This window comes from Colletotrichum karsti (assembly GCF_011947395.1).
Source record: "Colletotrichum karsti strain CkLH20 chromosome Unknown Scaffold49, whole genome shotgun sequence".
NCBI classification, from domain to species: domain Eukaryota; kingdom Fungi; phylum Ascomycota; class Sordariomycetes; order Glomerellales; family Glomerellaceae; genus Colletotrichum; species Colletotrichum karsti.
This window is the reverse complement of record NW_024065949.1, coordinates 254,080-270,055: the sequence shown is the minus strand read 5'-3', so window position 1 is coordinate 270,055 and position 15,976 is coordinate 254,080. Positions and strand designations below refer to the sequence as shown.

The following is a 15,976-nucleotide window of genomic DNA, read 5'->3' as shown; positions in this document are numbered from 1 at the left end:
ACACTGCAACTCAACACCGGAGCGAACCCAGGCCAGTCCGTTGGCTATCCTTCCAATCACCATAGTGTGATCGCGGGGTCTCCTGACAGAGCTTTTGCCCTCTTCGCCGAGGACAAACCGGATGCACCCGGAAGCTGGGATTCGTGCCTTAGTGTGCGGCGTTGAAAAAAGGACGAACCCTGTCGCCAGGAGATCTCCGCTCCACTGGAACCTTAGTGTTGATGGAGAGGTGAGATCTGGCGGAAGACGTGCGTGGCACGGATGATCGCGGAGAGAACTTCAATGATCGATCGTGGCTGAAATGCGACAAAGTCAGTATTAGTCACAACATGAAGATATGACGAGTTTTGAGAAGAATGTTTCGTGATGTGGTCACTAGATCATGTGGCTTGATAAATTCCGGGCTGTCCGAACTTTGGCGAATAACTACCAGATATGGATTGAGTGCCACATGTGCTAAGTCTCAGAGACATTATTGTCGCCTGGGATTCAACACTTGGGACCTCGGTCAGTCTCGCTATTCGATTCGGAGGCTAGGTCTCAATCACGAGGATCCATAAATTTCCCATTACCAACAGGGAGCCCTGCCGAGAGGATGAAGCCTCCGCATTATGGTAAAGGTTGCGACTGCTGCCAACACTTAGCGTCGACTCGTATGTGCTTTTGTTGATATAGAAAACAGCAGCGAATGACATGGTTGCAATCTGTCACAATTATGGCATGGATCGGGGAACACAACGGTTTCCGGATATTCATCTCCGATGATTCCTGTGTCTCGGTTCTCCCGGGAGTTATCCGCGGTGCACCTCGCTTCCGTTGGTTACGGTGCTGCCAAGAGTGAGAACCAACAGCATCACGCTTCAAGCGGGCGGAGACACAACTTTCGCTTACAAGGCTCCTCGCCAACTCCGGCTGGGCTCGGGGGGCCCGGACTCGACCGCCGATACTGCGTAAAACACCTTCCAACGAATGTGATTGTGAATCATCATTCTGTGACCTTCTTTCAGTTATTCAGCAATCCAGGAATGACAAAAGCTCGCAAAGAGAACGTTCCTGACACCAATGGCATGTATCTAATATGTCGTATCTTAGGTACGACAGGTTTTCCAAAGCAACGACTGGTCATCAACGACTTCTGCGATTCCCATAGCCATGTCTTCAAGCCAGGTCTATCAAATGTTGTGAACTGCCTCGCCAGGTTGCCAGGATCCATGACAGTGCCGATGACAGATTTTCCGCGTTACCGTCAGAACTTGGCTGATTTCAACTTGTACTCCCTAGCCACCCAACGAAGTCCAAGCCGGGGCTTGACCACCTACCAACACCAACCAACTTGTGAAGGACCAGGATGTTCTTTTCCTTCCCTCGAGTATTGCCGCTCAAACCTTAGGAAGAATGCGCCGCCCGGGCATCTTTCCAAGTTAGGTAGGATGAGATGTTTGATGTAACGCAGTTTTCGTGGTTTCGACTGACAGCATCGAGCAGATCAATTTTTCCCGTCATTAACTTGCTTTATCATACTTCGCAGTGCCTGCGTTACGTCTCCCACACCCAATTTCTGATATTCTCGCGTTTCCTCTCCTCTTCTCACTTCTAGCTGACTCTTTTATCTCGATCCTGGGACCTTTGCCCGCACCATGGCAGATGATATGGCGGGAAAGATCCATTTCACCGAGTCCCCGGGCTATGCCGGCCACAAGACGCTGCATCTCAACACCGCCCTCATCGTTTGTATCACGGTTGTTGTATGGACAAGGCTATACGTTCGAGCTTTTATGTCCAAAGCCTTGGGTTGGGACGATCTCATTGCATTTCTCGCATTTGTGAGCAAATCCGAACGTCAAACTCCATTGTCATGTCGCTACTTTCTGACATTGTTGTCGCCAGGGGTTGGTCGTCACACTTTCTGCCATGGATATTCGACGTGAGTCTTACTAGATCTATCTCCGGGCTTCGTATTGACCAAGTCATAGTGGTGCAATATGGAAGCGGTGCACACGTTGATTACGTCCCCAAAGAATCTCTGGCGATATGGTTTGAGGTAAGTGTGGAGAGGAAGCTTTCGGCCAAACAAACTGACAACCTTGCGTTCTTCAAAGTCTCTCGTGACACAAACCTTGATCTATTTCATCGGAACTGGACTCATGAGATTGTCAATCGTTGCCTTTCTTCCTCGTTTGAGTCAAGACAGTGAGACGACATGTTCCTACCTTTTTCTCGTGACGGCTGTCGCTAAAACTGATTGTGCAGGAATCTACATCATTCTTGTCTACATCACAGGATTGCTCGTCATCGCACAGACCGCAGGGTGCTTTATATACAGGCTTACGGAATGTAGTCCGGTTGCGTAAGTCGATGAAGAACAGTCCATGCCTTCTATCCATTACTAATTCTTTTTCTTATGAAAGCGACATATGGAAACCACCTTTCTATCCCGGTCTGAACTGCGTTCCACCGGAATCCGAAAATAATATGATGATAGCTCATCAAGTCATCGGCCTCGTCCTTGACCTCGCTCTGATGGGACTCCCTATATGGGTTGTCTATACAAAGATGTTCTTTGTGGAAAGAGCATTCCAGATCATTCTTGTGTTCAGTGTAGGGATCTTCGTCATTGTGACTGGCTGTATCCGTCTATATATGCTGAAGACACTTCTCTTCTTGGCCGACCCGTGAGTAACCCTACTAGCCAGTCACAGAGCCAATGGATGACAATTAACGATCAGGACTTTCAACATGTCGACGATTGGTGTCTGGACCGATCTAGAGGGGCATGTCGGCCTCTGGGTCGCTTCTTTCCCGGCCCTGCAGCCGCTGGTGCGCATTGTTTCTTTCAAGCTGGGGTTCCGGAGCAAGCTCCAAAGCTATGGGAACGATGGAAGATCAAAAAGCGGCGGTGGTATGCGGTCCAAGTCAGGTGCCTGGTCAGGGGTGTCCCGGAATCAACATGAAGGTTACATGCGTAACGGGAGTGGCATAGATGATACCGACAGTCACAGCGAACGGGCTTTTGCATCAAAGGACACCAAAGAGCTAGAGATGAATACTCTGGACAGCGAGACGAATGGGATTCATAAGAAAGTTGAAGTTGAGGTTCGGGTGGAAGATTTGCAGAACGTGGATCGCGCTGCAAGCCCCATGTATGGTCCAGCCAACGGTTCCAAGACGTGGCTTGCTATATAAGAGGATCGACTTGACGTTCTACTTCAAGGAACAGAACAGTATCGCAAGTTTGATAGCAACTATTCCGTGGCCAGGGGTCCGACAGAAAACATGTCACGAGCATGGTTGCCATTATCTTCTCCTTCTCTAGAAAACCCGCTGTCATCAAGGAAGGCTGCGAGCTTCGCTGCTAAATATTTCAGTTTTTTTAAATTGCGCCGCTGTGAGACCAAAGAAGTAGGAAAATATAATCTCTGCGCCGCTGTTAGTGTAACACTGCGAGCGAATGGGTAGAGTTGGGTCAGATAAGAGAACAGGATACGTAAGCTCTCACCGTTGACCTTTATGTCCTTGCATGAGGCTGTGCCCAACGTATCACCTGCTTCTCTTCAAAAACGAAGCAGCCTGGTCATCTCCTGCAGATATACGACGAGGCCACAATGCAAAGCAAAATTACTACACGCACGTGTGGTACGTAGAAACCACAATCGAAATCTGAGCTTAGATGTAATGCCAATCCCAAGGCATGAAAATGAGCAAAATAAATAGGATTTCAGCATTAGAGATAGACAATAAATGGTTCTTTTAGATTTAGTAAGAGGTGCTATGTTACCGATCAGAGAAAGCCTCAGGTCGCACGCCATGAGAATTGCTTCTTGGAGCATGACCTCAGTATTCGCGGCCCCTCAGCACTAGTAGTGCCAAGCTGCAAAGGTCAGCCGCAAATAGCACTCTTAATCGAATGGAAATAATTGTTTTACGTGGCATGCAGGCTTATGCCCACATATGTATGTAAGATCTAGCCTGAAGGATCCGAGGTTGAGAACGGCCCGCCCAGTTGGAGCGCGAGCACTCAGCCCCAACCGGAGACATTGAATTTGAGGACTGCTATTGGTGTCTTGTACTTTGATCAGATAGCCGGGAGGCCGGCAATAGGGGAACGGCGGGCGGGAAGTATTGGATGTCGTATACGGCTTTTATCGAAGGTAATAGAATAGGTTAGGATCGACGCATGAATGAACGCCATGTTGCGATTCGCTGGGTGTAAGCAAATCCAGTATATAAGAAGGACAGTAATCCGGCCAACCTGCTAGCGTTTCTAAACCAGCGCATCCACAGGTTTCAAAAAAGAGGCAACCACTTAACTCTAAGCTCCAGGTTTACTGTCTCTTACCTCTCCCACTGTCCGCACTTTCGAAATGATTATACAAACTCTCATCAAAGCCACTATTCTCGCCGCCACAGCGTCGGCGGCCAACATTCCCATGAAAAGAGACGCTGCTGACAGCTTCCGCTTGTGGGCAAACACGACCTACCCTGATCTCCCGCCAGACTTTGGCCCGAACGTCCAGGGCTATGAGCTCAGCTACAACCCAAACGCCGACTGTCAGGCTGACGTGACCCTCGTCCCTGCGGGTCAAGGATCGGTCTTCCGCAGCGACGGCGACACTGTTGGCGTCACCCACTTCAGTGACGAATCCTCTCCTTCCGCAAGCTTGATCATCATCCCTGGAGGTACGTCTACAGTACCGGATGGTAGACCGATCAAACTGAAGTGCGCGCCCGGTACTCCGGGGGTTTTGGTGACGGAAAAGGGACTGGATTATCCAAAGGAAACCGGCTCGAACGGTGGATTTATGGCGTGCAAAGAGGACGGTGGCCTGCAGTTGGCCTTCTTCAGACAGGGTCAGAGGCCTCTTTACGGTTGTACTGTGGTCCAGCTTCTCCCGAAATACTAGGGAGTTAGGTTGGACTACCAAGTAAAATTCTCATACCATTAAGGTGGCCGAAGAATTCGGTGAGCATGCTACTTGCCATGTTGGTAGGTAGCACGGATAGTACGAGCACTGTAAATAATAAGAAGAAAGGAAGGATAATGTGCTGAATTGAGAAGAGAAACCCCGGGATGAGCACGGCGATGGTAGCTTGCCGCCTTCATCACAGTTTCAACGCCTTGACGAACAATAATGTAGGATTAAGATTCCTAGAGGTATCATTGGCAAACCATGTTAAGACGCAACCATCTAGTCGTCGTCATCATCATCATCATCCTTCTTTCCTCCTCCGCTTTGCCCACCCTTCTTCTTGTCATCATCGTCGTCACCTCCATCTCTGAACGCATTCGGTGTTGCAGCGACCGCCCGACTCGACCCGGCCACCGGCTGCCCAGCAGTAGCCGCAACCGCCGCAAACTGCGCAGACTTGGCGTTCCCCAGCCGCGCAGTGAACGGACCGAATCCTCGTTCATGAAACCCGAGATTCGCCCCAGGGTTCCCTGGATTCCTAACAGCCTTCTCTGACAAAGCCCATCCCATAACCGCATTGGCATTCGTAGCCTCAGGACCCAAACCAAGCGTCGCGTCGAGGCAGTTTTCGCAGAGAAAGGTGTACATGAGAGAAGTGGCGTTGACGGAGACCCCTTCGGCAATGGGTCGGACTGCGAAGTTGCCCTTCACCTCAGGCGGGTTATCTTCGTTTGTAGCCTGTCTGAACGATGCCATCACGCCACCCGCGCCATCGGGCCATACTGCGAGGATGAAGTTGCCTTCCATATCACCTGTCAGGCCCATGGCGCCCCATCCTGCGCCGTTGACGAGCGGAAAGGAAAGTTGGCCGATGAAAGACCCGGCTGCCCCGGCACTGGCTTGATCAGGGAGTGTCATGCCGAATGCGAACGAGGTTCTGGCACCGAAGAAACGCTCCATGTTCAGACCCGTAGCTTGGTCCACAAAGGGAGCGCTCTGTTGAGCGGGGGTTGAAGTGGCATCATCATCCGCGAAGGCGATAGTGATGATGGAGAAGAGAAAGAGACCAAAGATGAAGACGTTGGAGGTGAGAAGTCGGAAGTATGGAGAACGGCTCGTAGAAGCCATGTTGTGCGTGGCAGAAAGAGCCAGTTCAAAATTGAGTGATTACAACAGTAAACTTGGCGGCCCGCGCTCGAACGAAACGAATCTGACGATGCGAGGATGAAGGCACTGAAGGGCTGAAGACTCTAAAAGAAACAGGAACCGGCGGGATTTTTATTGCCTTTTATTAAACAAAAGTCTTGACTTCTTTTGAGTCGACTTACCCCTCATCTCAACTCCAAGCCAAGAAGCCATCATGATGTGACAGCTTCGTCTCACTATCGCCCAAAGGATGACTTGGTGATGCCATGTTTTAGCCAAGATTAGCAGCCACCCAAACATGATCAGATAATGAAAACTCCAACCGAACCCATACGATCTTTCAAGGCCTGGTTAGGCGAGCAGATCCGGGGGATTTACTTGCCTGCTATTAATAAACGTCAAAAAGTGGTGTGGCAGGTTTTGGCGATGCGGTTGGTGTCAAGGTGCCTGGCAGCTGAGTCGTTTCGAATTGCCCCGGGTAGGACCTGGTCGCGCATCAAGGGCAACGTCCAACCAATGAGACGAAGCCATCCCTGATCCGTTACCGTTTCATGAGGTAAAAGTTCGCGAATAGCCTCAGTACGATTTGAGGAATGACAAGTAAAAATGCTATTGTAAGCTTGACTTGACTAACAAGGTCGTAAGAAGTGGTTCTGAAGCAGATCGTAAAGCCCCAGGACAGCTGAGGTCAAGTCCAGGACAACCCGTCAACCACGACATCCACATTGGTTGAGACTCCAGACACGGGAACTTTAGTCTGCTCATTCAAATGTCCAACGTTGCATCCGCTTAAGTCATTATTTCCTGTTGTTAATGGCCCCCATCTCCCATCTCCGTGCTTCCCACGTGAAATCCCCGCCAAGATCGCCGCTGTTGTCGACTGGAACTGCCCAGCCTGAGAGGAGTTGACATTGATCTGTTTGCCAAGCCTTCGGAATCGCGTCGACTTGTGTCTTTTTTCTGATTGATTCTTGGCGTTGGGGGCAGTCACCAAAGCAACTGTGATGAGAACTCATACCCGAGAAACCCTGAACCCCTTCGTGCCTACCTTACTTCCTGGTTCGTTGAGAACGACATCTCAGTCGAACTCGTTGCTCGCGTGCCCTCTTACTTTTTTCGGCGGTGGAAACCTCGCTAACGTTCCACTGCTCATCCAAAACGGCGGGGAATTAAACTAATCCAACATCTCCGCGGTTGCGAGAAACTAAGAATAGCCAACTCGAACGTAGGGGCGCTGAGAACAGCTCGGGGTTGACACGGGATCGAAGGCGGAGAGGGAATAAGAATAAAGATAAAAATAAAGCAACGGTGTTTGACGTGAGGGTCTTGACGTTTAGGGCTGTCCAATGACACAGGGTCTCATGTCATCTCATTCACTGCCGTTGGTGATGTAGCCGGCTGCCAGGAGTTAGGAGGAACAGGGGGTTCGTGGCTCAGAATTCGGACCCCAACAGAGCCCCGTCGGCTGGACTTCCCCTCGCTGAAGCTGGGCTACCCCGTTCGTCTGATCAGCGCAGGGGTAAAAGGACTTCAATCCTCCATTGACCTCGCTTCTGGTTCTGTTTAAACGTCTTTGAGTCTTTTGACAATCCTGGCGTGAGCTATCGGATAAGTCGGACTCGTTTTTAGGGGGCTATCCTGCGGCCAAGGAAATTCAACGTTTAGCAATGACATTGCTGTCCGCGAATACTGTTCTCAGTTGTCTTGATTCGCTATTGAATACGGTGAGGCCTCACTGACGAAACCCAGGGTAATTTCTTCCCACTCGTTCGGACTACTTACTTGTCTTACACCAAAAAGCGGTTGACATCTCAAGGGAATGATGTTTCAGTCCATGGGGAAATGGTGAGAAGTGTGAGAAGCAAGTGGAGTGCAGGTTGACATGGACAGGGACCAAACCACGGGCTCATGAGCTAGCAGACCGCTCAATCTCTTCATCCCCGCCTCAAAGCGGGCTTCCATTCTTCGGCGTTGTGGCAGAGTGGTCTAATGCGCAAGACTAGAAATCTTGTTCCTTCGGGAGCGTCTGTTCGAATCAGGCCAACGTCGATATACTTTTGCAGTTTCTTGTGCTGAGTTTTCTCGTGATAGAGCGTTGCTTTTTGCGTCTTCATCCTTCGTCCTAACTTGCACTGAAAAAACACTGTGAAGTGTTTTGGTGGGGCAGATTGAGTGCAAAAGTGGGACACTCTCATCTCACTCTCACTGCCTCCGACTCAACTCATTTCCTACTACTCATCCATGAGGTAAACTTCTCACTGAATCGGATCAGCATTCTACGAAAAACATTTAGTCATACCATTCTCTCCTCTAAACGATGGCAGAAACTATCTGGTGTCTTTTCGAAACATGAAACATCTCTCCAGATCTTCCAGATCTCATTAGGGCGAGAACAACCTGACTCTCAATCAACCCAAGACATATTACGGACGCCGAACTCACTGACATACGCTCATCGCGATTGAATGCTATCAGAATCCAATCGTATCGTTACGCATAGGCTAGCTAAAATAAGTAACTTGTACAAGATAGACAGTGTTCAAGCGTCATGCCATTAAAGTAGATCTCACCTCGACCACTACCTAAGAAACCTGGATTGTCATTGCTGATCGTCCAAGCATAAAGAAATGAGCTGAAGTGATGAGCATGCCTCTGTTAGGACAATTCAATGACAGACGACATTCCCCGGCAGGCGAATTCACGTCAAAAGATGAACTCGGAAAAAGTTCAACTGAGAATATCACAGGACGTGCTGCGATGACATCAATCTTCAGCGGATAAGACCGCGGAAGCCAGCCCGGCAATCCGCCCCGAGATCCCAAACCCCACACGCGGAGAGCTTTCCCCCGGATCCGCGCTGCGCTGCCCATCAGCAAACCAGATGCCCAATCTCACCTTCCAGAAAGCAAACGGTGGCAAACAAAATGGCCCTGCACCCGAGAGACTTATGAGGGGTGTCTTTGATAGCCAAGAAGAAAAAGCACCAGAACTCGAGCCAGATGGCGTCGCTGGCGTCGAGGATCTCGGTACTACCAAATTCATTTCCTCACGGCCCTCCCAAAACGAAGCGGAAGCAAGGGGTTATCGCCATCAAAGGCTCGTTTTCACATTCAAGGCGTGTGAACAATCGATTCCACTGCATCGACGAAATGCCTTTATTCCCTACCCGAGAAATCTTCGGTTGATAGGTCTACATATACTAAGCAGCAACCCCAAGCCAAGCGGCTTTCCCTCCTGTCCCTCCTCTACCTCTCTCATCCTCGATTCTCGAGGATCCAACCGGTCACGATGCGCCTCAAACACCTCCTCCCAACACTCATCTCTCTAACCACCACCGCCGCCGCCGTAACCACCAACCCCCTCCCCCAAAACGGCGCCCTCTCCGCCCACCAATCCCCCGCAAACCCCTTCATCCTCCCGGGCTCCGGCTCCGGCCCCGGCTCCAGCGCCATCACCCTCGGCGCCGCCACCGCGACCTGCACCACAACCGAGAAACCCTGCGACGGAAAATGCATCCCCGCCCTCGGCTCCTGCTGCGCCACCGGCACGGGCGGCTACTGCGAGGACGGCAGGTACTGCGTCGCCGGCGGCTGCTGCCAGCTCGGCAGGACGTGTTCGGGCCCCGCGACGGGGCTGTGCTCCGAGGGCAAGACGCTGTGTAACGGGTTCTGCATCCCCTCCGGCGCGGTGTGTTGTTCCGACGGGGGGTACTGTAATCCCGGGGAGACGTGTACGGCGGATGGGAAGTGTGCGAAGGCGAGTGACGGGGTGAGAGGGACGGCTTGTGATGCGGGGAAGACGAGGTGCGGAAGCGGGTGTATGCCGAGCGGGTTGGTCTGTTGTGGGAGTTATTACTGCGATGCTGGGGATACATGCGTCGGTGACAAGAAGTGCAGCAAGGGATCCGGAGGTGGTGGAAGTGGTGGTGGGGGTGGAAGTGGTGGTGGGGGTGGAGGAGGAGGTGCCGGGGATTGCGGGACGGGACAGACAGAGTGCGGGACGGGCTGCATGCCGGAGGGCCAGGTGTGCTGTCAGTCGTACTACTGCTTCACCGGTCAGACCTGCGCGGAAGCGAAGAAGTGCAGGAATCCGGTCATGGGTGACGAGGAGTTCACCTCTACTGCGCTGCTCCCGACGGCGCTGCTTCCGACATCTCGTATCGGCGGGGCGACGACCAGCAGAACCGAGAGTTCGCCTACTACGAGGACGACGAGCGACGATGATGTGCCTACCGCGACTTCAACGCCTGTCACCACCGCGACAACCAGCGTGACTGGGTTGGATGATACCCCGCCGGCGACGACAAGTACTGGAGACGCGGGGACCGGTGCAGCGGCTGGGATGCGCCTCGACGGTGCGATACTGTTTGCTGGATTGTTAGCAGCCGCGCCGCTGGTGATGTAAGTTGAGTGAGCGTGGGTGGAAGACAGAAGGCTCTTGGAGTTTGTAAAACCGATTTGACATGATTCGATAAATGACCAATCAATCTATGATACGAATGTAATAGTATCCTCACGCACATCACGCACGCCGCCAACGCCGAGATATCCAGCCATTCGTCCGGAACGCCAAACTTTTTTGTGTACCAGCTTCAATGCAAAGGGCGCCGTGCAATGTGCCACCAAAAGCAATGCCCCCTTGCGCCTGTAAATGTGACCCAAAACAGGAACAATCCTACAAACACCTGGCCCGCATCCATTCAACGTTACGAAGGCCGAGATTGAGCCCGTTACTCGCCCACCACCTGCGCACCGGCTCTTGGTCGCCGATGCTGTCCTCCAACGCTTCTTCGATGTCGCATGTGCGGTATTCGACGCGGTGTTTTCGTCCGTCCATGCCGTCCAACTCTCCGTATGCAAACTTGCGCCACCACTCGAGAACTCCGATATGCTGATGAATGGTTGGTTGGACGAGGACTTCGTGGTCAAATGCGATTTTGTCATCTCCCTTGAGCTTCCTCCACAGCTCCAGGACGTCGACCTGGCCCCATCGCGAGGCCACCTTCGCGACGCTATCACCCTGGGCGACAGGAATACCAGAGGCCATCCACCAGCGAATGACATCAATCTGCCCATGTTGCGCCGCCCATAGGAGAGACTTGCCTGGCCGGAGGACGATTCGCTCGTCCTGGACAGCCGCATCTCGCCACCATTCAAGGACTAGGAGATGACCCTTGCCGCTGGCTTGTTCCAAGGCTGCTTCGGTGAAACGCAAGGGCAGTCCGGAGTGGCGCCACCACCAGTCCAGAACCTGAATGAAGCCGTTCTTGGAAGCCCCGTCTACAGCCTCGGCATCATAGCACTGTTGATGCTTGCCACGGAAATATTTGCTCTCTTTCCAGTAGTCCAGAACGTCGGGTCGACCAAAGTAGGCTGATGCTTTCGTGGGGAGAACCTTGCCGTCAAATGCATGCTTGAAAAGGTCGGGTCGGTTCGCTTCCATCCACTTGAGGACGTCGATGAGGGAGAATTTGATGAGAAGCCCGACGACGAGCGCGGGCAGGTCATGCAGACTCGGTGGCGATTGCAGCAACTTTTTGCAGATGGCAGTGGTGTCGCAGGTCAGAACAAGCCATTCCAGCTCATGCTCGTAGACCTTTATCGAGTCGCGGGGATCCTTGGGCTGTAGTGTCCATGGATGAGGCATAGGAAGGTTGGTGAAGATGCCTAAGGCCTGTGCAAGCTCCCAGTCGCCGGCGTAATCGAGGATGATGGTCCAGATCTCGGGCGGCAAATTCGAATAGACTCGTGGGTCACCAGAGGCGAGGTAGCCGAGGTGGGTGACAACGTCGACATCACGACCGAGGCCAAGGAGATCGGCCTGGTTCTTGATAAAGAACAATACATCGTTGAAGCCATTCCAGTTGACGATACGCTTTGGGTTCTTTGACGAGCCGTCGTAGTGCCACAGAATCGGGGTCATGGCGCGTATCCAGGTCCATTTGCTGTTGATCTTGTTGAGCTGGCGTTTTGTGACGGGGTTTGCCAGCATGTGCGTGCTCATGCCTGGCACCAGCAAAATCTTCTTTGTGGTGTCCCAGCCTCTCAGAACCTCGAGGAGAAAGGTATCTGCAATGCCGGCCAACATCTTGGCAATGTTGTCGGCATCGATGGGAGCCAGGACCATAAGATCAGCCCACTCGACGAGTTCGAAGGCCTGCTGGCGGTAAAACTCGATATCCTCGACGTCGGCGTCGACGGCGCGCGCGGGTGGCAGGGGAGGGCTCATGGATCGGTTTTGCAGCGTTGTGACGGTCTGGCTAAGTCTCGGGACAGCATCGTCGACGATGGCGCGCATTTCGATGGCGGAACTCTTGGAGAGCCGCACGACGAGAGCCTGAGCCCATGATATGTCGCGGGGTCCGGTAGCAGCGACCAGCAAGTGTAGTTTTCGGTCGCGCGACTTGAAGTGGAGAGACGAGGAGGAGGAGGCGCTCCTGGTGATGCGGAGGGGCAGGGGATCGGGCGGATCCATTGTGCTTGCTCGGGCAGCAGTCTGGACAGGAGGTTTCGGTGGTCGGCTGTTTCGGCGGTGGTTATGGTGAGTCGGGTCGGGTCTTCGACGGCAGACGAGACTGTCGTCGTACGGCGGGCGCTTTCAGACGGGGTTGTGTGGGAAAAATGCGTTCGGTCGGTGATTCGAGATTGAAGATGGATTATCGAGAGGCAAGTCTGGGTCTGGGGCTTCGGGTACGATCGGGAGAACAAAGAACCGGGGTTGGGACTTGAGGAAAAAAAGAGTCGGTGAGCGGTCGGGAGACAAGGCACAGTCGAGGATAAAAAGCGACTCGTCTGGAGATGGATATGCAGAATTGTTGCAGTCGTCGGTGGCCCGGCGCGTGGTGTTGTGTCGGCCGTTTGTGGTGTGGTGTTTGTGGCTGGTTTGCGGTCGCAAGCAGGGTAGCGGCAGCGTTGGGTATGTGTGCAGTCGCAGTCGCAGATGCAGTTGCAGGCGGCCGGTAATAATTGTCAGGGATTTGGGGTCTCAGCTCAAAAATGGGCGAGTCGGGGGTGTTGGCGTTGGTGCTGGCGTTGTTGGCGTTAGGTATTCAAGAGAGAAAAAGACATGGATCCGTAGCGACATGTGGCATCACCATGACGGGGGTGCGAATTCCTTAATTCCCACTCTCGGGTCGCGGTACATGCAACCACCGACTCTGAACCTGACGCTGCTGTCACTGTCTCACGTTTTGCCGTCTTGACTGTCCAGTCGGTGAGGTCGGTGACCGGGAACAAGCAGGTCGTGTTCGTCGAATGTTCGGTGCAGGAATCCGACACGGTTGGCGGATGGAGCAATGATTTCCTTCCGGTCGAGATGATTCGTCGGGAGAAGAATTAGCGAGGACGACGATGCAAATTGGACGCGGGCAGGAGCGAGGAATGGAGTCAGGCAGGACCCGAAACTGGAGACGCTGGACGGGAATCGGAAAGACCAGGACGACAAGTGGGCCTTTCCTGCTTGCTGCTGCAGGTGGATAACACTGAACAGCTGATAAGATAGACGATGATAAGGCAAGATGGAAATAGGGACGTGGGAAAGAGCAAGACCAGGGGTTCTACGGATATTTCTTTCTTTTTTCTCTAATCATTTTTCGCCCGCTTCACCTGCCGCAGACGGCCAGTCGTGACGGCGACATTATCGACGGCGCCTTCTAAGAAAGAAAAAAGAAGAGTCGGCCACCTCCTTCCTCGCTGTATTCCCCGAGACACAGCAGAAACGGGCGGGAAGGTGAGACCAACGCACCTATCATCCCTGAAAACGCAGTTAATTACCTAATCAGCCCCGCCTTCTGCAAGCTTGTCCCACGCACTTTCCCAGGAGAACATCCGGCGCTACGTCACTTCCATCTGAGACAATGCGATCAGTGGCGGAAGGCCCCAACGCTGCTGCATTTTTTCTCCTTCCTCTCCGACCGCCTCAATCAATAAAAGAAATGTCGGGGTCCGATACACTTTATTTGCAGGAATGAGGCTCTTAGGATTGGCTAGATGGATTGTCTCATGATCTTTCTATTTCTTGTCCGGAATGTTTGCTCCTTTACTGACACTTCCTCAGAATCCATCGCCAACTGCAGCTGTCATCATCCAGTCATCCCAACGTCCATCGCATATTTTCCCGCCGCCTCTCAAAATGACAGCAAGCAACACAATCCCCGCTACCATCGCGAGACACAACGATGCTTCGTCCCATGTCCGCCAAGAACACTGCGTCTGCACCTCGGAATCTTGCTCCAAGATTAGCCCATAGACTCGCGATTTCCCCAGGTTCCCCCGTACAGCGCTTGTCGGATGTCCACCGATAAGCTGTGATATCGTCCCGAGTTATTTTCACTCCTTCTGGATCCTCCATGCGAGACCCCAGTTGATACCCTGACAGGGATTGCAACCCTTAGTGATCCAGCTGAGCTGACATAAGACACACGGATTGTCCTCAACTTCATGGTCAAACATCAACGTCTCGTTGATTCTTACCCAGCTGTGATATACCAGGGACTATCAATGAATCAGAGTAATATCACAGAGGCACGTTCTTTATCGCTTGGCATGCCAAGGGGGCGATTATTATAAAATTCGGCGATCCCTCGACCTCTTAGCTAGCATGTCTTCCCGCATATGCACTTCACTTGTCCAGTCTCAAGTGGAAGGTGTCAATAATTATGTGACTTGCATAAGACTGAGACGGTCGCGAACACGAACACGCCGGTAAGGAGAAAGCGTCAATTGAGAGTAAGGCAACATGGACAACCTTGCAGTTCGTTAGATCGAATGAACTCTCATAAATTAGAGTTGACATGGAGCTAATGACAACGTGCTTTACTTGTATTGTATGACTATTCTAAACGTCTCAAGCTGCAGGAAGTTTTTTTTATTCACTTGGTCATGATAATTCCCAGGTTTGAGGCCGACGCAACTTCAAACCCTTTACAAAATAGCAGCATGTTACTATATTGATGATTTGATTGGGCGGTGTTCCTCCTGAGGTGCGATAATGGATACCCAATCGCAAAAAGGCACAGTATCATGTGATCCCAACTTGTGTTCAGAGCCTGATTTTGCCCGGGCGGGGAACCTCTCCTCGGGAGGCTTTTCTCCAACTTCGTTCGTCAGAAATCAGGTCAATTCACCGTCGACCTAATTGTGTCCCGTTAAACACATCCACGATTGACCTTTTCACCGACCTGGCACATCAACTTCTAGTCGGAGGCTACTCCGTGCTTCACTCTCACCGTTGCTGTGACCACCGATGCAGGCTCTTCCCTTTTGCATTTTGAGCATTTACACGACCCGATCGAAAGCTCTGAGGCTGAGCTAAAGACTGCCGACCCCCGCCCAGAAGGTCAAAAGATGGGCAAGAAGAAAAAGGACGCAGCCGCATCGACCGGCGGGCCTCATCCAACTTTGTCACAGGACTTGACGAAAGGAAACGACGTATCGACAAGACGATTGAGCGCTGTTGGGGGTCGCAGTCTGGGAAAGGCTGCCAAGACGTCCAAGGGACAATCCGGATCTCCGTCAATAGCAGCATCTTCAAACTCCTCGGGTAATCCGAACAGCTCTTCAAAGGCGTCTGGAAGTGGCGGAGGTAGTTCTAAGAGTTCAAAACCTACCCACACGCACGTATGGGTGTGGTACTGCGTACGCATCAACATCCCCATTCCATTCTTTTAGTTACTAACGCCAGATAGTCCAATTGTAACACCGGACCGCTGAATGTCTCGACTGATCCCGCATGCCCATACTGTCAGCATTACAGATGCAAGAGTTGTGCTGCCACGCAAATAGCTGTCAAGAATGGTCGGTAGTCAACTCCGCTGGAGCTCCTCTTTGTGTATATGCGAATGGAGGTCAAGGTATTATTCTGTACTTGACGAATAGAGGAATTTGAGTGTAGAACTTCAGTGGAAAAGCAATCATCTGATTAAC

General features: G+C 52.1%; 4 protein-coding genes across 4 annotated transcripts; 2 read left to right on the top strand and 2 right to left on the bottom strand.

Moving 5' to 3' along the window:
• Nucleotides 1–4,361: 4,361 nt before the first annotated feature.
• Nucleotides 4,362–4,901, top strand: CkaCkLH20_11615 (uncharacterized protein; the record flags this gene model as incomplete). The annotated part of the gene is made up of 1 exon (XM_038894329.1): nucleotides 4,362–4,901. One exon carries the CDS (start codon nucleotides 4,362–4,364, stop codon nucleotides 4,899–4,901), a length of 540 nt encoding a protein of 179 aa, XP_038740404.1.
• A 285-nt stretch (nucleotides 4,902–5,186) lies between these two features.
• Nucleotides 5,187–6,035, bottom strand: CkaCkLH20_11614 (uncharacterized protein; the record flags this gene model as incomplete). The annotated part of the gene is made up of 1 exon (XM_038894328.1): nucleotides 5,187–6,035. The coding sequence occupies one exon, from the start codon at nucleotides 6,033–6,035 to the stop codon at nucleotides 5,187–5,189; it is 849 nt and encodes a 282-aa protein (XP_038740403.1).
• A 3,306-nt stretch (nucleotides 6,036–9,341) lies between these two features.
• Nucleotides 9,342–10,457, top strand: CkaCkLH20_11613 (uncharacterized protein; the record flags this gene model as incomplete). The annotated part of the gene is made up of 2 exons (XM_038894327.1): nucleotides 9,342–9,740; nucleotides 9,942–10,457. The coding sequence occupies 2 exons, from the start codon at nucleotides 9,342–9,344 to the stop codon at nucleotides 10,455–10,457; spliced, it is 915 nt and encodes a 304-aa protein (XP_038740402.1).
• Nucleotides 10,458–10,727: 270 nt separating this feature from the next.
• On the bottom strand, nucleotides 10,728–12,527 carry CkaCkLH20_11612 (phosphopantothenoylcysteine decarboxylase; the record flags this gene model as incomplete). The annotated part of the gene is made up of 1 exon (XM_038894326.1): nucleotides 10,728–12,527. One exon carries the CDS (start codon nucleotides 12,525–12,527, stop codon nucleotides 10,728–10,730), a length of 1,800 nt encoding a protein of 599 aa, XP_038740401.1.
• Between the last annotated feature and the right edge of the window lie 3,449 nt (nucleotides 12,528–15,976).